This window comes from Saimiri boliviensis, chromosome 20 (genome assembly GCF_048565385.1).
Source record: "Saimiri boliviensis isolate mSaiBol1 chromosome 20, mSaiBol1.pri, whole genome shotgun sequence".
Lineage (NCBI taxonomy): Eukaryota > Metazoa > Chordata > Mammalia > Primates > Cebidae > Saimiri > Saimiri boliviensis.
In genome coordinates, this window is record NC_133468.1 from 41,254,010 (window position 1) to 41,277,147 (window position 23,138).

Below are 23,138 nucleotides of genomic sequence, written 5' to 3' on the forward strand. Positions count from 1 at the left end.
TACTGCTCTTTCATGGCTTTACAGAAGAGTATGAGGTTTAGTTTTTGTGGTGTTTTTCTTGTTTTGATGAGAACAGTGGTCTTTTGGGATCAGCTGCATTCAAACCAGATTGGAACTCTTCAGAAATTAAGATTATTTGCCTTCTCCTTTCAACCTTCCTATCTCTTTTTATTCTTTTAACCACACTACAGTATCTCCTTTTCATTACTGTAGCATATTGTATACCTCCATACCTTTGTCCCTTCTGCCTTGATTGACTTTTTTCTTCTCATCTTACTACTCTGTCTTTTATTTTATTATTTATTTATTTATTTATTTATTTTTTGAGACAGAGTCTCCCTCTGTCGCCTAGGCTGGAGTGCAATGGTGCACTCTTGGTTGACTGCAACCTCTGCCTCCTGGGTTGAAGCAATTTTCCTACTTCAGCCTCCTAAGTAGCTGGGATTACAGGCACATGCCACCACGCACGGCTAATTTTTGTATTTTTAAGTAGAGATGGAGTTTCACCATGTTGGCCAGGATGTTCTGGATCTCCTGACCTCATGATCCCCGTGCCTTGGCCTCCTAAAGTGCTGGGATTACAGGCTTGAGCCACTGCACCCTGGCCCTATTACACATTTTGGTAAATAAAGTTTTATTAGAACATACTGTGCTTAATCATTGAAATGTTTTGTGTGTCTGTTTTTGCCCTGCAGCAGTAGAGTTGAGTAGTTGGGACAGAGACTGTGATTCATACGATCTAAAATATTTACCCCGGCCTTCGTTACAGAGTAGCTTGCTAACCTCTCAGTTTCTCGATTTTAACCCATTCACAAATTACGTGGTTTTTGTTTGTCTGCTTGTTTTGAGACAGTCTTACTCTGTTGCCCAGGCTGGAGTGCAGTGGCATGATCTCGGCTCACTGCACCTTCTGCCTCCTGGGTTCAAATGTTTCTCTTGCCTCAGCCTCCTAAGTAGCTGGGACTGCAGACATGCACTACAACATGTGGTGGCTAATTTTTGTATTTTCAGTATAGACTGGGTTTCACCATGTTGGCAAGGCTGGTCTTGAACTCCTGGCCTTAAGTGATCCACCCATCTCAGCTTCCCATAGTGCTGGGATCCCCAGCCAATATTTTTGTTTTGTTTTGTTTTTTTGAGACAGGATCTCATTCCGTCATCCAGGCTGGAGTACAGTGGCATGATAACAGCTCACTGCAGCCTTGACCCCCGCTGGGTTCAAGCAATTGTCCTGCCTCAGCCTCCTAAATAGCTGGGATTACAAGCATGCGCCACCATGCCTGGGTAATACTTGTAATTTTTGTAGAGACGAGGCTTCTCCATGTTGCCTAGGCTGGTCTCAGATTCCTGGAACTCAAACAGGCCGCCTCAGGCAGGAATCCTGAAATGCTGGGATTACAGGTGTGAACCACTTTTCCCGGCCTGCAAGTGACATATTTCTTATAATCCATCAGTGAGCTTTGCATGGGGAATACATTTGTTGTGTTCAAACTTTATACCCTGAACAGAGAATCATTGTTAAAGTTTTCCCATATTTGCTTTATCTTCTCTCTGTGTGTATGTATACTCACATGGCTTTTTTATTGGTGTTAGTCGATAGCTGCAGATACTATGCTTCTTCAGTACACATCTCTAAGAATAAGAGCGTTTTCCTCCATGACCGATCGTGTTAAAATTGAAAGACGTGCATGAGGTTTTTGTTTGTGAGGGCTGTATGATGGGTATTTCTGTGGCACTTTGTTCATCCCTGTGTTCCCCTTTATAAACTGCAGAAACTCTAAGTATAATGCATTAGTTATCTATTGCTTGCAAGCAGTAGACTGAATAATGGCCCCATAAAGATGTCCACTTCCATTAGGTAAAGAAAATGTGTACATAGACTCCAGGGACTATTGCAAAGCCATAACAAAATGAAATCATGCCCTTTGCAACAGTATGGATAGAGCCGGAGGCCATTATCCTAAGTAAATTAATGCAGAAACAGAACACTGAGTGCCTCAGAACACTTGTAAGTGAGAGGTAAACGCTGGGTAGAAATGGCCATAAAGATGGGGACAGTAGACACTGGGAGCTACAAGGGGGTGGAGGGAGGAAGGAGGAGCAAGGGTTGAAAAACTGCCTGTTGGGCCGGGCGCGGTGGCTCAAGCCTGTAATCCCAGCACTTTGGGAGGCCGAGGCGGGTGGATCACGAGGTCGAGAGATCGAGACCATCCTGGTCAACATGGTGAAACCCCGTCTCTACTAAAAATACAAAAAATTAGCTGGGCGTGGTGGCACATGCCTGTAATCCCAGCTACTCAGGAGGCTGAGGCAGGAGAATTGCCTGAACCCAGGAGGCGGAGGTTGCGGTGAGCCGAGATCGCGCCATTGCACTCCAGCCTGGGTAACAAGAGCGAAACTCCGTCTCAAAAAAAAAAAAAAAAAGAATAACTGCCTGTTGAGTACTATGCTCACTACCTGGGTGACAGGTTCAGTCATATCCCAGACTTCAGCATCATACAGTATTCTCCTGTTGCAAATCTGCACATGTACCCCCTGAATCTAAATAAAAGTTGAAAAAAAAACCCAAATGTCCATATCCTAATTCCTGGGATCTGTGAATATGTCATGCTATCTGGCAAAAGGATCTTTACATATGTAACTAAGGAATTTTAGATGACAAGATTATCCATTATCTGGTGGGCCTGATGTAATCATCAGGGTCCTTATGAAGGAGAGGCAAGGGAGTCGGAGGTAGAGAAGGTGCTCTGATGATGGAAGCAGAATGAGTGAAGGAAATGTGAGCTTGCCACACGGCTAGTGTTGAGGATGGTGAGGCTGAGCATTTTCACCTCCAGTTTCAAAACCATTGTGTCCAGGCTCCTTTTCCTTCTAAACAGTCTTTCCCTAAATTTCCCTCTTCTTACATCTTACTGAAACCAAGGAGAAACCAGGCAGTTAACATTGCTTGGAATCTTTTTGGCTAGACCATCTAATTCATTCGGCACATTACCTTCTACATCACTGTAAAATTGCATTGATAAATGTTCTGCAGCTACATAGCAGAGATCCCCCTGCCTCCAGCTTCTAGTCAGATGTTCCTCATATTCCTTAAAACTTTCACATCCACCTCCTAACAATCCAAAATCTACCAACTGTCAATTTCTGGCAATTTAGGCTTTTACTATTGCTCTCCTTAAAGCCTTAAAGTTTTAGAACTGGGCCCTATCATCAGAACCTATTTCCCAGTTCTAATACTCTTCCCACATTTTTGGGATGTGTTACAACAGAACTTTAGTCCTGACACCAAAATCTGCAAGATTTATATATGAAGCATAACACGTTATTCTAAAACTTAACTAATGGCTTAAAGCAACAAACATGTATTATCTCATTGGTTCTGTGGTTCAGGAATCCAGGCAAAGCTACCTAGATGCTTCTAGCTCAGGATCTTTCATGAGATTCCAGTTAGGCTGTCAGCCAAGCTGTAGTCATCCCAGGGCTCGGCGGGGAGAGGATCTGCCTCCAAGCTCTCTTGTGTGACTGTTGGCAGGCCTCAGGTTTTTGCTGGCTCTTGTGGAGATGGATGTCAGTTACTTGCCACATGAGCCTCTATGGTGGTTGACAACATGCAGCTGGCCGACCTCAGAGCAAGCATGCAGTAGAGTAAGATAGAGTGCCCAAGACAGGTGATACAGACTTTTTATAACTTAATCTCAGAAGTAACATCCCGGGGCGGGCACAGTGGCTCAAGCCTGTAATCCCAGCACTTTGGGAGGCCGAGGCGGGTGGATCACAAGGTCGAGAGATCGAGACCATCCTGGTCAACAGGGTGAAACCCCGTCTCTACTAAAAATACAAAAAATTAGCTGGGCATGGTGGCGCGTGCCTGTAATCCCAGCTACTCAGGAGGCTGAGGCAGGAGAATTGCCTGAACCCAGGAGGCGGAGGTTGCGGTGAGCCGAGATCGTGCCATTGCACTCCAGCCTGGGTAACAAGAGCAAAACTCCGTCTGAAAAAAAAAAAAAAAAAGAAGTAACATCCCATCACTTTTGCCAAATTCTGGTTGTTAGAAGCCAGTCACTAGATCTATCCCACACTTGGAAGAGGGTTAAACAAGGTCATGTTCTTCACAAGATTAAGCCAAGTACAGATTTGGCTTAATAACGTTTCTGATGATTTTTTCTATAATTTGTAAAATCTTGGCTTTCAGAAACCCTTGGGAAGTGAGTCATTCTGGAAAGTTAACTTTCTGGATAGATTTTCGCCAAGAAGGAACTGAATCTTGATGATTTAGGATAGAAACACTTCTGCATTTGGTCACATATTTTCTGTCTTTTACAATAAATTACTGATCATTATTTGAAATTTTATTTCATCAAAAGAAAACTGGCAATTGTGTGTTACAAAGAGAAGGTGCCTGTCTTTTCCTTATAGAACTGTTCATCTCTTTATTAAAGACTTAAGGCTTCTGTCTGCCTTTAGAATTTCTATTTATTTCTTTGTTTCATTCATTACCACTTAGTTATCAGCACTTGCTCATTGCCTTCCTGTTTGCTCTGTTAGGTTGGTGCAAAAGTAATTGTGATTTTTGCATTAAAAGTAATGCATTAGATTCTCATAGAAGCACGAATGATCCCTTTTGTGAGCTGTGCATGCGAGGGATCTAGGTTGTGTGCTCCTTATGAGATTCTAACGCCTGATGATCTGTCACTGTCTCCCATCAGCCCCAGATGGCACCATCTAGTTGCAGGAAAACAAGCTTAGGGCTCCCACTGATTCTACATTACAGCGAGTTGTATAATTATTTCATTATATATTATGATATAATAATAATAGAAATAAAGTACACAGTAAATATAGTATGTTTGAATCATCCCGAAACTGCCTCCTCCTCCGGTCCCTGAAAAGATTCTTTTCCACAAAACCTGCCCCTAGGTTGGGGACTGGAGAAGATTGGATTTGCAGTCTAGAAGTAATGTTAATGGCATTTATTTTAAGATGCACTGAGACTTTACACCTTTTTTTTTATTTTGATGGAGTCTCTTGTTGCTCAGGCTGGAGTACAGTGGTGTGATCTTGGCTCACTGCAACCTCTGCCTCCCAGGTTTGAGCGATTCTCCTGCCCTAGACTCCTGAATAGCTGGGATTGCAGGTGCCCGCCACCATACCCAGCTAACTGGTATAGTTTTTGGTAGAAACAGATTTCACTGTGTTGGCCAGGCTGGTCTTGAACTCCTGACCTCAGGTGATCTGCCTGCCTCCAGCTCCCAAAGTGCTGGGATTATAGGCATGAGCCACCCCACCCAGCCTGTTTACATCTGATTTATAAATTGTTGCTATAGTCAGCCCTTTGTATCTGTGGTTTCCACATCCATAGGTTCAACCAACCCTGGACTGAAAATATCTGGGGGCAAAATGATGCTTACATGTGTGTTGAACATGACAGACTCTGTCACTGTTTCCTTAATGCAGAATAACAACTATTTACATAGCATTTACATTGTGTATTATAAGTAGCCTAGAGATTATTTGAAGTATGCAGGAGGAAATGTGTATGTCATTTGCAAATACTACACCATTTTTTATAAGGCACTTGAGCATCTGTGGATCCTGGAACTAATTTCCTGTGGATACCAGGAGATGACTGTATAGGTGAGGCTGTGGCACAGGCGAAGTGGCATTGGGTTTAGCAACTGTAAGAAAGCTTGGAGTGGCCTGAGGACAGATGACAGTGTGACACATTGCTCACTTTAGCCAATGCTCAGAATCTCTTAGTTTTTTGAAACTTCATAAGCAGTTTAGACAAATCTTTTTTCCTTCTCTATCTCTGTATTCTATGTAATCCCACAGTTGAAGGCTGTTCTTATAGTGGAATTACTTACATCCCCTTTCCAAAAACTTGAACCTGATTTCCATCTACAAACCCAAAGCAGCAAATACAATTTACTTTTATATTTGAATTATTTCCTTTGTAATGGTGTCTGTTGACAGCCAAAGCCTCTTGTATGGAAACATACCACCACTGCCATAAGTAAAAGCTGTTAAAGCAGTGTTAAATGCTGTATATAGAGCCCACCGCGCCCGGCTTAGAGCCCACATTTTTATATGCTTTTCTTTTAGGCCTTATGTAGTGTATGTACTATGGAAGATTGGGAAGGTGCAGTAACCTCTATAATTCATTAGGTCCTTAGGTAGAATACCCAAAAGGCCTGCTAGAGAGGTCAGGTGTGGAAACAAGAAAGCAATCTCTGTCTTACTCAGGCTTTGAGAAACTTCCTTCAGAATCATAGAACATTAGAACTCTCTTTTTCCCAGCTCCAGTCTCTTGTCAATAATTAATAGTAAACCTAAAGATTATGAGAATTACATGCCTCTTCCTTTGCACAACATGAAATTTACTTCCTAATAGGAGTGTACTTGTTAACTTTGCATTCCCATAGTGGTGGTTTCCAGCCTCACAAACCCTTGCGGCCTCCAGCCACAAGTCCCCTGGACCTCAGAGAGTATATGTACCGTGTGTGCACCCTAGTAACATGTTTCCTTAAAACTAGCACTACTGGATCCTCTGTCTTTAGTACATCTCTTTTATGTCTCACTTTTCAGAGACCACCAAACTAGCAACCCGAAACTCATTTGTCACTCTCGAAACATAATGTATGAAGATGGAAAGCTAATGTAAAAATAGTAAGGAACTGAGTCATTTGGAAGATAACCTAATGTAAGTGTCTGAAAAACAGGGATACAAGAAAGCAAAGGGACAAGAAGCAAGCCAGTTCACCCTGAACCCTACAAATGTTTGGGAATTAGAAACATCAAGTATTACAAATTAGTGGAAAGGGATGAAGTCTGATACTAAACATAGGGAGGCTGACACTGTGTGTCGCAACAGTTAGACTTCCAGATCTCTATCTTAATACCCCACTCCACCTCTGCAGAAGAGATAGATTCCCTTACGGAGGAAGAACATAAGAGAAAATAAAGACACTAGGGGGACAGTGTGATGTCAGCAAGATAATGGAATAAAAGATTCCTGGCATCACTCTCCCCACAAAAATACAAAGAGAAATTACTGAGAATCACAGATCGCCTCCAGGAAACTCACCAGGTTCTCAGGACAAGAGGAAAAATCTCAAGGTTCAGGTAGGGAGAGGGGGAAATAATCATCTTGAAATAAGTTGGAGCGCTCCTTAGCAATGGTTTGCTCTCAAAGTAAACTATTTTATCAAGCCTCATTTTGTGCTCTACCAGTGCCTAACTGACCTGGAGAAAGATGCATTAGTCCATTTTGCATTGCTATAAAAGAATACCCGAGACTGGGTAATTTATAAAGAAGAGGGGTTTATTTGGCTCACTTGTCTGCAGGCTGTGCAGGAAGCATGGTGGCAGCATCTGTCTGCCCAGCTTCTAGTGAGGCCTGAGGAAGCTGTCACTCACGGTGGAACTCAAAGGGAGCAGGCACATCACATGGAGAGAGAGAGCAAGAGAGAGGGGGGAGGGAAGTGCCAGACTCTTTAACAACCGGCTGTCCGGCTGCTCTTGTGAGAACTGTCGTAATAGAGTAAGAACTCACGCATTAGTGCAGAGATCCGGCCCCACGACCCAAACACTTCCTACCAGGCCCCACCTCCAACACTGGGAATCACATTTCAGCATGAGTTGGAGGGGACAAATACCCAAACTTTATCAGAAGGGAAACACCCAACCGCAGCCCTCTCTAGCCTTCTGGTCCCACCTAAGGAGGGAGAAGGGAACGTGAGAAGCACTTGTGAAAGACACAGCCGAGGCACACAGGCTCACCAAAAGACTGAGAACTAACTCTGATTATAGGATATTCCCCCCACCACACAGACACCTTACCACCACACCGATCAGTCTCCTGTATGATGATGGTGGATTACTGCTAAACGAACTGTAATTTTCAGACCCTATTTTAATAAGGAGTTTTTAGGGAAACCAAAAAACAAGAAGAGATACAAAAACAAGAATGCAGTTTCAGCAACATGGGTGCAGATGGAGGCCATTATCCTAAGTCAAGTAATGCTGAAACAGAAAACCCGCAACTACATGTTCCCAATTCATAAGTGGGAGCTAAACATTGGGTTTTCATGGACATAAAGATGGGAACATTAGGCACTGGGGACTGCAAGAGAGGGAGAGAGAGGGAGGGGAGAGGATGGGAGGGAGAGGGAGGGGAGAGGAGGAGGTGAGGGAGAGAGGGAGGGGAGAGGAAGGGAGGGAGGGAGAGAGGGAGGGGAGAGGAAGGGAGGGAGGGAGAGAGGGAGAGAGGGAGAGAGGGAGGGGAGAGGAAGGGAGGAAGGGAGGCCGAAGTGGGTGAATCACTTGAGGTGAGGAGTTCAAGGCCAGCCTGGCCAACATGGTGAAACCCCATCTTTACTAAAAATATGAAAATTAGCCATGCCTGGTGGCAGGCACCTGTAATCCCAGCTACTCAGGAGCCTGAGGCAGGAGAATCACTTGACAGTGGGAGGTGGAGGCTGCAGTGAGCTGGGTTCATGCCACTGTACTCCAGCCTGGGTGACAGATTAAGACTCCATCCTACTTACTTACTTACATACACACATGCCAGAAAATCTGTACCTAGGCACATCATATTCAAATTGTAGAAAATCAAAGACAGCACCCTGAAAAAACCTGGAGGGCAAAGCACACCTGACCTATGGAGGAACAAGGATCAGAGTAACATGGAAGTCTCCACAGAAAACAAAGCAAGGAGAGAGTGCAGTGGAATACTTGTATATTTATTGTTTTTAATTTTTATTTTTGTGGTTACATGGTAGGTGTGTATGTTTATAGGGTATGTGAGATATTTTGATACAGGTATACAATGTGTAATAATTGCAGCAGGATAAATGAGGTATCCATCACCTCAAGCATTTGTCATTTCTTCGTATTACAAACCATCTGGTTATACTCTTTTATTTATTTATTTATTTATTTATTTTTGAGACAGAGTTTCGCTCTTGTTACCCAGGCTGGAGTGCAATGGCGTGATCTCGGCTCACCGCAACCTCCGCCTCCTGGGTTCAGGCAATTCTCCTGCCTCAGCCTCCTGAGTAGCTGGGATTACAGGCACGCGACACCATGGCCAGCTAATTTTTGTATTTTTAGTAGAGATGGAGTTTCACCATGTTGACCAGGATGGTCTCGATCTCTTGACCTCATGATCCACCCGCCTCGGCCTCCCAAAGTGCTGGGATTACAGGCTTGAGCCACCGCGCCCGGCCCAGTTATACTCTTTAGTTATTTTTAAATATATAGTAAATTATTGTTGACTGTAGTCACCCTGTTGTGCTATCAAATGCTAGATCTTATTTTTTCTTTTTTTTTTTTTTGAGACAGAGTTTCCCTCTTGTTACCCAGGCTGGAGTGCAATGGCGCGATCTCGGCTCACCGCAACCTCCACCTCCTGGGTTCAGGCAATTCTCCTGCCTCAGCCTCCTGAGTAGCTGGGATTACAGGCACGCGCCACCATGCCCAGCTAATTTTTGTATTTTTAGTAGAGACAGGGTTTCACCTTGTTGACCAGGATGGTCTCGATCTCTTGACCTCGTGATCTACCCGGCTCGGCCTCCCAAAGTGCTGGGATTACAGGCTTGAGCCACCGCGCCCGGCCCCTTATTTTTTCTATTTTTTCTACCTAATTACATTTTTGTATCCATTAACTGTCTCCTCCCTGCCCCCCACCTACCCACTACCCTTCCCAGCCTCTGGTAACCATTGTTCTACTCTCTCTTTCCATGCGTTCAACTATCTTAATTTTTAGCTCCCACAAAGAATCAGAACATGGAGTTCGGCTTCCTGTGCCTGGCTTACTTAACATAATGATCTCCAGCTTCATCCACCTTATTGTAAATGACAGGATCGTTATTATTATTATTATTTGAGACAGTCTTGCCCTGTTGCCAGGTGCCAGGCTGGTGCAGTGGTGCAGTCTCTTCTCACTACATCTTCTGCCTCCTGGGTTCAGGCAGTTCTCCTGCCTCAGCCACCCGAGTAGCCGGGACTACAGGCGTGCGCCACCATGCCCAGCTGATTTTTGTATTTTAATAGAGATGGGGTTTCACCAGATTGGCCAGGATGGTCTTGATCTCTTGACCTCGTGATCCGCCCTTCTCGGCCTCCCAAAGTGCTGGGATTACAGGCTTGAGCCACTGCGCCCAGCCAGGATCATTATTTTTTATAGCTAAATAGCTACTCCATTATATATATGTACCATATTTCCTTTATCCATTTATCTGTTGATGGACACATAGATTGATTCCAAATCTTGGCTATTGTGAACAGTGCTGCAGCAAACATGAGAGTGCAGATATCTCCTTGATCTGCTGATTTCACTTCTTTTGGGTATATTCCTAGCAATGGATTGCTAGATCATATGGCAGTTGCATTTTTAGTTTTTTGAGGAACCTCCATGCTGTTCTCCATGGTGGTTGTATTAATTTACATTCCCACCAGCAGTGTATCAGGGTTCTCTTTACTCCACATCCTCACTGGCATGCGTTATTGCCTGTCTTTTGGATAAAAGCCATTTTAACTGGCCTGAGACGGTATCTCATTTTTGATTTGCCTCTCTCTGATGATGAGTGATGTTGAGTGCCTTTTCATATATACCTGCTTGCCATTCGTATGCCTTCTTTTTTTTTTTTTTTTTTTTTTTTTTTTTTGAGACGGAGTTTCGCTCTTGTTACCCAGGCTGGAGTGCAATGGCGCAATCTCGGCTCACCGCAACCTCCGCCTCCTGGGTTCAGGCAATTCTCCTGCCTCAGCCTCCTGAGTAGCTGGGATTACAGGCACGCGCCACCACGCCCTGCTAGTTTTTTGTATTTTTAGTAGAGACGGGGTTTCACCACGTTGACCAGGATGGTCTCGATCTCTCGACCTTGTGATCCACCCGCCTCGGCCTCCCAAAGTGCTGGGATTACAGGCTTGAGCCACCGCGCCCGGCCTTCGTATGCCTTCTTTGGAGTAATGTCTATTCTGATCTTTTGGCCATTTTTTAATTATATTACTAGATTTTTTCCTTATTGAGTTGTTTGAACTCTCTATATATTCTGTTTATTAATCGCTTGTCAAATGGATAGTTTAAAAATATTTTATTCCATTCACTGGATTGTCGCTTTACTTCGTTGATTGTATCCTTTGCTGTGTAGGAGTTTTTAAACTTGGTGTGATCTCATTTGGCCATTTTTGCTTTGGGTGCCTGTCTTTGTGGTGTATTACTCAAGAAATCTTTGCTCAGTGCAATGTCCTGGAGAGTTTTTCCAGTGTTTTCTTTTAGTAGGTTTATAGTTAGATGTTTTAGATTTAAGTCTTTAATTAATTTTGATTTGATTTTTGTATATGGAAAAAAATAGAGGTCCTTTTTTTTTTTTTTTTTTTTTTTGAGACAGGGTCTCACTCTGTCACCCAGGCTGGAGTGAAGTGGTGTGATCACAATTTATTGGAACCTCCACCTCCCAGGTTCAAGCAGTTCTCATGCCTCAGCCTCCTGAGTAGCTGGGATTACAATGGTATGTCACCATGCCTGGCTAATTTTTGTATTTTGAGTAGAGATTGGATCTCACTGTGTTGCCCAGGCTGGTCTCAAACCTCTGGCCTCAAGTGATCCACTAGCCTTGGCCTCCTAAAATGCTGGGATTATAGGTGTGAACCACCATGCCCAGCAAGTATCTAGTTACATTTTACTACATATGGATATTCAGTTTTTCCAGCACCATTTATTGAAGAGACTGTTCTTTCCCCAATGTATGTTCTTGACACATTTGTTGGAAATGAGTTCACTGTAGATGTCTGGATATGTTTCTGGGTTATTCTATTTTATTGGTCTGTGTGTCTATTTTTATGCCAGTACCATGCTGTTTTGGTTACTATAACTCTGTAATATAATTTGAAGCCAGGTAATGTTATTCTTCCAGTTTTGTTCTTTTTGTTGAGGATAGCTTTGGTTATTCTGGGTCTTTCATGGTTTCAGATAAATTTTAGAATTTTTTTTTAAATTTCTGAGAATTGTTTTATTTACAGCTGTTATAAATGGGATTACTTTCTTGATTTCTTTTTCAGATTGTTCAGTGCTGGCATATAGAAATGCTACTAGTTTTTGTATGTTGATTTTTGTTTCCTTCAACTTTATCAGTTCTAGTAGATTTTGGTGGAGTCCTGGTTTTTCCAAATACAAGCTTATATCATTTATAAACAAGGATAATTTGACTTCTTCCTTTCTATTTTGGTTGCCCTTTCTTTCTATTGTCTCATTGCTCTTAGACTTACAGCGTGAAATATTTAAAGTATTGAATGAAAAACCCCACCAACTTAGGGTAACTCCGTGTTTCTAGTTGGTAGTTGCTTTGGCAAAACACCTTGGAGTCCTTCTTGATTCTCCTTGTCCCTCACATCCCACATCCTATCTGTTAGGATATCTATATGTAATTAGGAAAGAAAATGGTAATCCGCCACTTCTCACCATCTCTGCCTCTGTCTCCTTGGTCCAAGCCATCATTATCTCTTCCCTAGATTATAGCTATAGACTCCATACTACAGCCTGAACAGCAACTAGAGTGATTCTTTTAAAATGAAGTTCAATCTAGTACTACAGAAGTGTCCCATTTTACTACCAGTCTATGAATTACTTCATTTCTCTGTGCCTGAGTTGCTTTATCTGTAAAAAAAGAATAATACCTCCTCAAGAGATTGTGCGATTTGATGAGGAGGCACTTACTTAATACCAACCTGGGGCACAGAAAAAAGTAAAGTTTAGCTGTTACTATTTTTATTTCCAATTTGCCCTTCAAATCAGAAGCTCGCTTTTGTCTTCTCTTTCTTCAGTGCTTGAGGTGGGAGGGTTTGTAGAAACATTTGGATTCTGAATACCTAGCTCATTGCTGTCAAGTAGAATCCTCTGTCTTTTAGTACCTCAAAATATTATGTCCAGAAACTTTGTTAACGAAAGGAGATTTTGTTTCTAGCTCTGCTGTTTTGGGCACTTTAGTGGGTCAGTTTTTTCCTACACTGCATAGAAATTCCTTCGTCATTGGAAAGTGTTAATTTTGTTGGTATTACAGTTCCCAACTTCCGAGGCATTTGTTTCCTAGAGGGTACTGTGAGGAGGAAATCTCTGCACAGCTGCCCACTGATTTTTTGCTTGAGCCTTTATCTGATATTTTACCCTAGCCCCTTTTGGTTTTTTATTAGATTTGTAACATCGCATACCTAGATTTTTTTTTCTTTTTCTTTTTTTTTTTTTTTTTTTGAGACGGAGTTTCGCTCTTGTTACCCAGGCTGGAGTGCAATGGCGCGATCTCGGCTCACCGCAACCTCCGCCTCCTGGGCTCAGGCAATTCTCCTGCCTCAGCTTCCTGAGTAGCTGGGATTACAGGCACGCGCCGCCATGCCCAGCTAATTTTTTTTTTTGTATTTTTAGTAGAGACGGGGTTTCACCATGTTGACCAGGATGGTCTCGATCTCTCAACCTTGTGATCCACCCGCCTCAGCCTCCCAAAGTGCTGGGATTACAGGCTTGAGCCACCGCGCCCGGCCTTACTCATACTTTTAACAAGCCAAAAAGAGGAAGAAAGACTTCACCATAGATTTGCTAACCGCAATATAAGATGCAAAGAACGTGGTTTAATGGAAGGGCACTGGGCTGGGGCCTCTGAGCCTTGCCCTGCTACTGAACCTGTGTGACTACCTGGGCTTGAATTAAACCTTCTGCCTAAATTCTAGCAGAAGAGGCTAGCTAAAAGAGGAGATTCGGTGTCTGAGAGAATGTGAAAAGAAAAGTCACCTGAGACCCCAACCCACTGACAACAGAAGAGAGATGGGAGTAGAGTGACCTGCACTGGCTCCATCCAGCAGCCAGTGCACAGAGCGGAGTGGCCTGTGGGCCTGAGCAGTGATGTCCCCCTGGGCCTGGAAAACGGTGGGGTGGCTGGGGGCTGGACTCGTTTCTTGAATAGAGGGAGAAGGGAAGACACTTGAGGATCTGGTTAAAAAAAAAACACAAAAACAAAAACAAAACAAAACATTCTAGTAGTTTTGGCCTCTCCACTGGGTGCACTGTCTCCTTGCCCCAGACAGTAGGCGGGTCAGGCAGATGGAAGTGAGTGCTCACATGACACAGTGCTCCCAGGGCTCAGACACTTCCCACTCTAGCAAGCTGGAACTATCCAAGCTGTGGGGTCAGGGTAGAACAAATGATTCTCTTTTTGAGATGGAGTTCGCTCTTGTTGCCCAGACTGGAGTGCAATGGTGTGATCTCAGCTCATAGCAACCTCCACCTCCCAGGTTCAAGTGATTCTCCTGCCTCCACTTCCTAAGTACCTGGGATTACAGATGCCCACCACCATGCCTGGCTAATTTTTTCTATTTTTAGTAGAGCTGGGGTTTTGCCATGTTGGCCAGGCTGGTCTTGAACTCCTGACCTCAGGTGATTCGCCTACCTTGGCCTCCCAAAGTGCTGGTTTTACAGGCGTGAGCCACCGTGCCCAGCCAAACAAATGATTCTTATATGCAAATTCTTTAGGGAGCAGCTAGGCAAGCTCCCAGTGACTGGGGACCCTGTGAGGGTGTGAGGGAGATGATGGTATCTTGGAGACACTCCTAGGGGCTGCAGTTTTGTTACCCTGCAAAAGGAACTAGGAGGAGCTTGTTCCTAAACTATGTGAGTTCTGTGTTGGTTGCTTGAGAGCGGTTGCCTAGGGCTTGCTTCCTCTCAGCCAAAGTGATTGGGATTTGGCAGTCAGGGTGATTTTCTTTGTTACTCAGGCACCGTGAACCCTCTCCTAGCCAGCCCGCATTTGTGAGCACTTGGTAAACACAGAGCAGGAGGGAATGGCAGTGAATGGGGATTTCCCTCAGTTCTACCCACTGCCTGCTCTTGAACTGATAGGCTTCTCCCTCATTCTAAACTCACCAGCAGCGTCAGGCATGGTGGCTCACACCTGTAATCTCAACACTTTGGGAGGCCGAGGAGGGCGGATCACCTGAGATCAGGCGTTCAAGACCAGCCTGGCCAACGTGGTGAAACCCCGTCTCTACTAAAAATACAAACCAATTAGCTGGCCATGGTGGCAGGCGCCTGTAATTCCAGCTACTGGGAGGCTGAGGCAGGAGAATCGCTTGAATCTGGGAGGCAGAGGTTGCAGTGAGCTGAGATCACACCATTTCACTTTAGACTGGGCAACGAGTGAAACTCTGTCAATAAATAAATAAATCCACTCTCAGTGGAGCAGTAAACGCGTCCACGGTCAGGCATAGCACATATCCTGAAATGGTGGGGACCAGACCTGTTTCCTTAAACTCACACCTGCTTTGTTTTTCCAGGTCTATAAGGGAGAATTCCAGCTACCTGACTTTCTTAAAGAAAAACCACAGGTACTGTGTCTGCTTCTTCCTTCTGATAATAGACTGGCTCTTGCATTAAAGTAATCTTTTTAAAGAGATAATAAAATTAAAAAGAAACAAGAAAACAAAAAAAAAGAAGAAGAAAAGTGATAATCATATGTGCTAGTGGAAGAAAGATGAGTCTCTGCGACTTGTTGAGTTTAAAAATAATTTAACACAGTCTTAATTTCAGAGAGCTCAGTGTCTCCCAAAACTAGGGAAATGCTTTATTGATAACCAGATTCTGATTGCTTGAGGTCATGCACAAGTCACCCAGTTGGTAAAGCTGCTCCAGCCTTCCAGTGCCTAATTCAAAAGAAAAAGATCCAGTGACCCTCTCTGTTTTTATTGTGTGTGCTATATATCCATGGCCCCTTGACTTTTCTCATTTGGAGCCTAGAAGACTTATAAATATATTTTGTGCCGGGCGCGGTGGCTCAAGCCTGTAATCCCAGCACTTTGGGAGGCTGAGGTGGGTGGATCACAAGGTCAAGAGATTGAGACCATCCTGGTCAACATGGTGAAACCCCGTCTCTACTAAAAATACAAAAAATTAGCTGGGCATGGTGGTGTCTGCCTGTAATCCCAGCTACTCAGGAGGCTGAGGCAGGAGAATTGCCTGAACCCAGGAGGCGGAGGTTGCGGTGAGCCGAGGTTGCGCCGTTGCACTCCAGCCTGGGTAACAAGAGTGAAACTCCGTCTCAAAAAAATAAATAAATAAAATTAAAAAAATAAATATATTTTGTACACAGCCACTGGGAAGGATGGTGAGAGTTTGAAGGATTAAAGCCATCATGGTGGCTCATGCCTGTAATCCCAGCACTTAGAAAGGTCGAGGTGGGTGGATCACTTGAAGTCAGGAGTTCAAGACCAACGTGGCACCATGGTGAAACCCCATCTCTACTAAAAATACAAAAATTAGCCAAGCATTGTGGCGGGAACCTGTAATCCCAGCTACTTAGGAGGCTGTGGCAGGAGAATTGCATGAACCAGGAGGCAGAGGTTGCTAAGCCAAGGTAATGCCACTGCACTTCAGCCTGGGTGACAGAACAAGACTCTGCCTCAAAAAAAGAAAAAATTAGCCGGGCGCGGTGGCTCAAGCCTGTAATCCCAGCACTTTGGGAGGCTGAGGCGGGTGGATCACGAGGTCGAGAGATTGAGACCATCCCGGTCAACATCGTGAAACCCCGTCTCTACTAAAGATACAAAAAATTAGCTGGGCGTGGTGGCACGTGCCTGTAATCCCAGCTACTCAGGAGGCTGAGGCAGGAGAATTGCCTGAGCCCAGGAGGCGGAGGTTGCGGTGAGCCGAGATCGCGCCATTGCACTCCAGCCTGGGTAACAAGAGCGAAACTCCGTCTCAAAAAAAAAAAAAAAGAAAAGAAAAAATTAGGCATGGTGGTGCAGGCTGATGGTCCCAGTTACCTGGGAGGCTGAGGCAGGAGGATCGCTTGAGGCTGGGAGGTGGAGGTTGCCAAGTCTAGATTGTGCCACTACACTCCAACCTGGGTGACAAAGTGAGACCTTGTCTCAAAAATAAAAAAAAAATAAGCAGATTCAGAGTTTTCCCTGTAACGTCTGCTCTCACTGACTTGCATTCCAGTCCTGTTTCCTGGCTTGGAAAGAAACAGGGAGTCTCTTGGCTGACATGCCTAGAGGAGCCCAGTGTGAAGTCCAGTTGCCTGAAGCAAGCCTGGAGTGAATGGGCCGCCCTCTGAGGGAAGCCATATCTCACACCGGAGTTGAAGCCTCTTCCTTCCCCTATCCTTGTCTGAAAACAGCCGCTAGGAATTGATACATATGACTTGAGTGTTTTAAAGTACTTTCAAAGCATATTCTTAACTCACATATACTTGATATTCATCCATCCATTCATTTCAGTTAATCACCAATTGTTTACTTAGTGCCTACTATGGTGAAGAATTGGAGTAACTCCTGAGTAATGGGGGTAAGAAAAACCTTCTCAAGGAGCTCCTGATATATCCAGAAGACTCTGACCAACTCATGCAGACAAGAGGGCACAGAGCTCTGGGCCCAGGCTGGGCATGGTGTCCCAGAAACCTGGGCAAATTCATGAACAGACTCACTCACAGGCTGTGGAGGTTGGAGCCAGTGAATATTCCAAGAGGTTGTCTTGAAGGAATATAAAATCCAAAAGTGTTCGGGTGTTGTGGCTCACACCTGTAATCCTAGCATTTTGGGAGGCCAAGGTGGACGGATCACTAGGTCAGGAGTTTGAGACCAGCTTGGCCAACATAGTGAAACCCTGTCTCTGGAAAAAATAGAAAAAACATTAGCTGGGCATGGTGGTGCACACCTGTAATCTCAGCTACTTGGAAGGCTGAGGCAGGAGAATCGCTTGAACTCAGGAGGTGAAGGTTGCAGTGAGCCGAGATTGTGCCATTGCACTCCAGCCTGGGTGACGGTGTGAGACTACATCTCAAAAAAAAAAAAAACCCACCTTATCTGTAGATTATAGATCATTTATAGATCATTCCTATGAATCATAAGAAAAAGATTTTTTAATTGGGCAGAAAGCCTGGGCAATATAGCAAGACCTCATCTCTATCAAAAAATTAACTGGGCTGGGCTCACACGTGTAATCCCAGCACTTTGGGAGGCTAAGGTGGGTGGATCACTTAAGGTCAGGAGTTTAAGACCAGCCTGGCAAATATGGCAGAACCTCATTTCTAAAAACAAATATCAAAAAAATTAGCCAGGCATGGCGGCACATGCCTGTAATCCCAGTTGCTCCTGAGGCTGATGCAGGAGAATTGCATTGCTTGAATTCAGGAGGCAGAGGTTGCTGTGAAGTGAGATCACGCCACTGCACTGCAGCCTTCACTACAAAACAAGATTCCATCTCAAAAGAAAAAAAATTAGCCGAGCGTGGTGACATGCTTGGGAAGCTGAGGCAGGATGATCCGTTGAGCCCAGGCTGTGAACTGTGATTGTGCCACTGTTCTCCAGCCTAGGTTACGGAGGGAAACCTTGTCGACTAAGAAAGCAGAAAATCATGCAGAAGTGCGCATGCACACACACAGAAATGGGCCTCTAAGATCTTCAGTTTAACCTCTAGTGTGAGTGAGTTGACACCTACAGAACTTTCAGTTTCAATCATTAGCTAGAATGGTTCATAAAACTTCGGAAAGTGCAGTACTTAACAATTAGAGTTTTATAACGGATACAGATCAGGAGCAGCCATAAGATAGGAGTGGATCTGGGAGGGTCCTGAGTGCAGAGCTTCTGTCCCTGCTCCCTGTGGAATCGACATGTCACCCTTCCGGCACACCCTTGTGTTCACCAACCGGGAAGTGCCACTGAACTTCCACACCCAGCATTTTTATTGGGGTTTATTCATGCAGGCAAGATTGATCAAATCAATGGTCCTGTGTTAGAACTCAATCTCCAGCCAACCTCCCTCCCCAGAGTTGAGGCGGGCTCCAAACCCCAGCCCCCCGATCCCATGGTTGGCCTTTTTGGTGATGAACTCCATCCTGAGTCATCTCATAACATAAACTCGGATGTGATCCAATGGGCTTAGAAATAACAAAGACACTCTCGTTACCCAGGAAATTCCAAGGATTCAGTGTTTCCCTCCTAGGAACTGGGGGAGAGGCCAGTCAGATTCTTGAGCATGCAGCAGTGGTGCACTGAATTCATCTGAAAGTGAACAGAGCCCGCGGGCCACCCCTGGTGTTTCAATGGGGCAGTCACTTCTCATGCTGACCAGCTTCAAGAACATTCAAACTTATCTTCTTTCCTTCAACAGACTGAGCAAGTGGAGTAGCAGAACCAGGAGCCTCTTCCGTACATGAGGTGAGGGTTGGGGGACATTGCTGGGTCCTTCTGTGGCCCACTCGAGCTCTTGCAGGGTGCTGGGTGGCCGAGGTGGAGAGCATAGCTCTGGAGTCCATCTGCCTCGGTTGAAATCCTGGCTCTTCGCTTTTTGTGTGGCAGTGAGTGTTACTTCATCTCTGTGTCTTCATTTCTTCATCTATAAAATGAGAATATTAACAAGAGCATGGTGCTGAGACTGAATCATCATCCAAGAGCCTGGCTCATCATCAGCACGCAATAGTGTTGTTATTTCCTTTAAACCGTGAAATACTGCAGCTGAAAGGGACTTGGAGGCCATCAAGCCCAACTTCCTGTTTGCTGAAAAGGAAGCTGGTCCTGGAGGAAACAGGTCATTTGTCAAGATCATAGTCCAGAGGTGGGAAGACTCAGAACTCAGGAACGGCTGCTTGCTTCTGCTTTCCCTCCTCAGCTGGGGCCCCAGCCGCCCACCCCTACCTCCAGGGGCTTTCTCTGTGTGCTGGACTTGCAGATGTTTTTGCACTATTGCAATCTTTTTTGTTGTTTCTTGGTTGGTTTTTCAAGTTTACTCTTGCTTGTTTTAATGTATTATGGATAGCTTAGATGAGTAACCCACGTTGGCTACGTTGTGGACAAGGCCAGCCCTGCCTTCTACACCCTCTGAGTACATGGCCCTTATCATGACCAGGGACACAAGCTCAAAAGCTGGATTCTGAGCCCAGATCTCCAGATGCAGCTGCTCAGAGCTCACGCCCTTTCCCAGACTTTCAGTCTCTGCTTATCCACCCAGACTCTCTTAAGATCAGTTTTTTGCCGGGCGCGGTGGCTCAAGCCTGTAATCCCAGCACTTTGGGAGGCCGAGGCGAGTGGATCACGAGGTCAAGAGATCAAGACCATCCTGGTCAACATGGTGAAACCCCATCTCTACTAAAAATACAAAAAATGCCGGGCACGGTGGCTCAAGCCTGTAATCCCAGCACTTTGGGAGGCCGAGGCGGGTGGATCACAAGGTCGAGAGATCGAGACCAACCTGGTCAACATGGTGAAACCCCGTCTCTACTAAAAATACAAAAAAAAAAATTAGCTGGGCATGGTGGCACGTGCCTGTAATCCCAGCTACTCAGGAGGCTGAGGCAGGAGAATTGCCTGAACCCAGGAGGCGGAGGTTGCGGTGAGCCGAGATCGCGCCATTGCACTCCAGCCTGGGTAACGAATGAAACTCCGTCTCGAAAAAAAAAAAAAAAAAATCAGTTTTTTTCCAAATGATATGGTAAAGCCTTTGATCAGTTGGAACTTGAACAGCCTTTTAAAAAATCTGATATTGGCTGGGCACCATGGCTCAAGACTGTAATCCACATACTTTGGGAGGCCAAGACGGGCAGATCACAAGGTCAGGAGTTCGAGACCAGTCTGGCCAACATGGTGAAACCCCATCTCTACTAAAAATATAAAACTTAGCTGGGCGTCTTGGGCACCTGTAATCACAGCTACTCGGGAGGCTGAGGCAGGAGAAATCACTTGAACCCAGGAGGCAGAGGTTGCAGTGAGCCGAGATAGCACTATTGCATTCCAGCCTGGGCAACAAGAGCAAGACTTCATCTCAAAATAATACAAAACTTAGCTGGGCTTGGCGATAGGCACCTGTAGTTCCAACTACTCAGGACGCTGAGGCAGGAGAATTAGTTGAACCCGGAAGGCAGAGAGGTTGCAGTGAGCCAAGATTGCACCACTGCACCCTCCAGCCTGGGTGACAGAGCGAGACTCTGTCTCAAACTCTGATATTGATAGTGATTTTTTCTCATAATTTACTTGTTGACTTTTGTTTTTATTTTTACTTTATTTAACAATTGTGCATACTCCATACCAGGCGTAAAATACCAAGCATTGTATTTGTGTGTATATATATACATGATGATATATCTAACAGATATGCTAAATTATAGATACAGCTATATGTGTAATTGTATTCAGTTCTCAAACCACTGTGACAAGCAGGCAGTATTCCTGTTTTACCAGTAAGAAAACAGGTTGAATATGACTTGCTGTGCACTGATGGATTATAGATATAAGAAGCACATAGACACTGCTCTGTCCCGTCAAAATCCCAGATGGCAGAGCTACTAATATTGATAGGTTCTAGGATTCGGGTTTCCTTTCTGCTAAGGAGCAAATGCAGAATGTTAGACTTATGCTCTGCGGATCTGCATATTTAGCAGCAGCTATCAGCCCTTGGATAATTTTGTTTATACAAAATGCTTTCAAAGTTCACAGGTCATCTCCCTGCCCACCCCACCGGACACACACACAGGGCCTGGTTTATTACCAGCCATGTTGTAAGAGGGACTGCACGGCAGATGCCTCGGCAGCATTTCACCCTTGCTGTGTGTGGAGGCTGGGATGTGCCCACCTGTGGTGAGGAGGACTCTGGAGAAACGGGGACACAGCGAAGCCATTAGGATGGATACTGTGTTATCTCTCGGGTTGCTTCAGCATTTCCATAACAGTCACTGTGTTCTCTGGAGCTTCCTTTAAAGAACCTTAGGATCATTTCTTCACATGAGGAGGAATCAGGGTGCTGAGCCTGGACACTTAACCTTAGGATCATTTCTTCACATGAGGAATCAGGGTGCTGAGCCTGGACACTTAACCTTAGGATCATTTCTTCACATGAGGAATCAGGGTGCTGAGCCCTGGACACTTAACCTTAGGATCATTTCTTCACATGAGGAATCAGGGTGCTGAGCCCTGGACACTTAACCTTAGGATCATTTCTTCACATGAGGAATCAGGGTGCCCCCTGACAGTGCCCGCACAGTGGTGTCAATAGCAATCGACAGTAGCAGTCATGTAGAAATGGGCAGGAGCAGCCCTGGTTTCAGCCACTGTCTGCTCATTTTGCACCCGGCAGCTGCTTGCATGTCTCTGAAAGCACCAGAGTGAGGGCTTGTGTGCCTCCCAAGCAGCCCTCCTGAGGCAGCGTTCTCAGTGTGGATCCTCCTGCCCCTGACCTGCAGGAGCCTTCTGGACCATCTGGCTTGTCCAGGCCCAGAGCTGGGAGGGGGAAGAAGGAGGTGAAGGCACAGGGAGAACACACCGGGACTCCACACCTGTAACCACAGTCTGTTTGTTTGCCCTAGGAAAGAAGGCTGCCTTTTCAGCAAAGGGGAATTTCTAGGACTGGCTGCCCGCTCCGAGTGTCTGCACCTTGGCTGTGTCTCCTCTTTCTTTGCCAGTTTCCTCCCACTGAGAGGATGGAGGTGTCCACTCACCTTTGGGCCTCGTGAGGGCTACGCCTCCTGCGTAAAGAGCTCTTGATCCTGATTCCATGCACAACCCTGCGATCAGGAGCCCAGAAGGGACGTGTGTTTCCTGTTACAACTGCTCTTGTCCTCTTTTCTTACCAGATTATGAAGTTTGTTTTCAAGGGGAGGGTTTAAAAATGGGATCCTGTATGCAGACTTGCACAGTTTCCTTTTGAAATAGGTTGTCTGTACATGTTCTAATGTTTTATAGAACACGTGTGCCTATTTAGATGTATCGATGTGGGTAATAATAAATAATTATTTAAATGATTCTTTTTATTTCTGAGAAGTTGGGAAATTACCATTATACATTTACAACTTAATGACTTTTGTATTTTATTTTTCAAAATAAAAGCTTTCAATGTGAGGCATTCTGGTAGTTACATGTCTTCATTAATATGATTTCAGAGAAGCACAAGACCTTATCAGATGCTGCTGTGTGTGGTGAGCTACAGTGTCCTCGGTTGGTTGTATTGTATATAATCCCCTGGAGCTATCAGCTTATTATTGGCTGGGAGGAGGGGGCGGTGGGTAGAGACAGGGTCTCATTACATTGCCCAGCCTGGATTCAAAAGATTCTTCTGCCTCAGCCTCCAAAAGTACTAGGATTACAGGCATCAGCCACAGTGCCTGGCC

General features: G+C 44.9%; 1 protein-coding gene across 6 annotated transcripts in view; it reads left to right on the forward strand.

Moving 5' to 3' along the window:
- TPST1 (tyrosylprotein sulfotransferase 1) overlaps positions 1 to 22,873 on the forward strand; it is a 95,069-nt gene extending 72,196 nt beyond the window's left edge. For 5 of the 6 annotated variants that reach the window (XM_074390277.1, XM_039460340.2, XM_074390275.1 and 2 more), the window contains 3 exons: positions 15,322 to 15,372; positions 19,154 to 19,200; positions 22,338 to 22,873. In XM_074390277.1, coding sequence (XP_074246378.1) covers positions 15,322 to 15,372; positions 19,154 to 19,171 — 69 coding nt within the window. In that variant the 3' untranslated portion in view covers positions 19,172 to 19,200; positions 22,338 to 22,873. The remainder of the gene's footprint in view (positions 1 to 15,321; positions 15,373 to 19,153; positions 19,201 to 22,337) is intronic. The other variant, XM_074390278.1, reaches the window with a different exon arrangement.
- Positions 22,874 to 23,138: the final 265 nt, after the last annotated feature.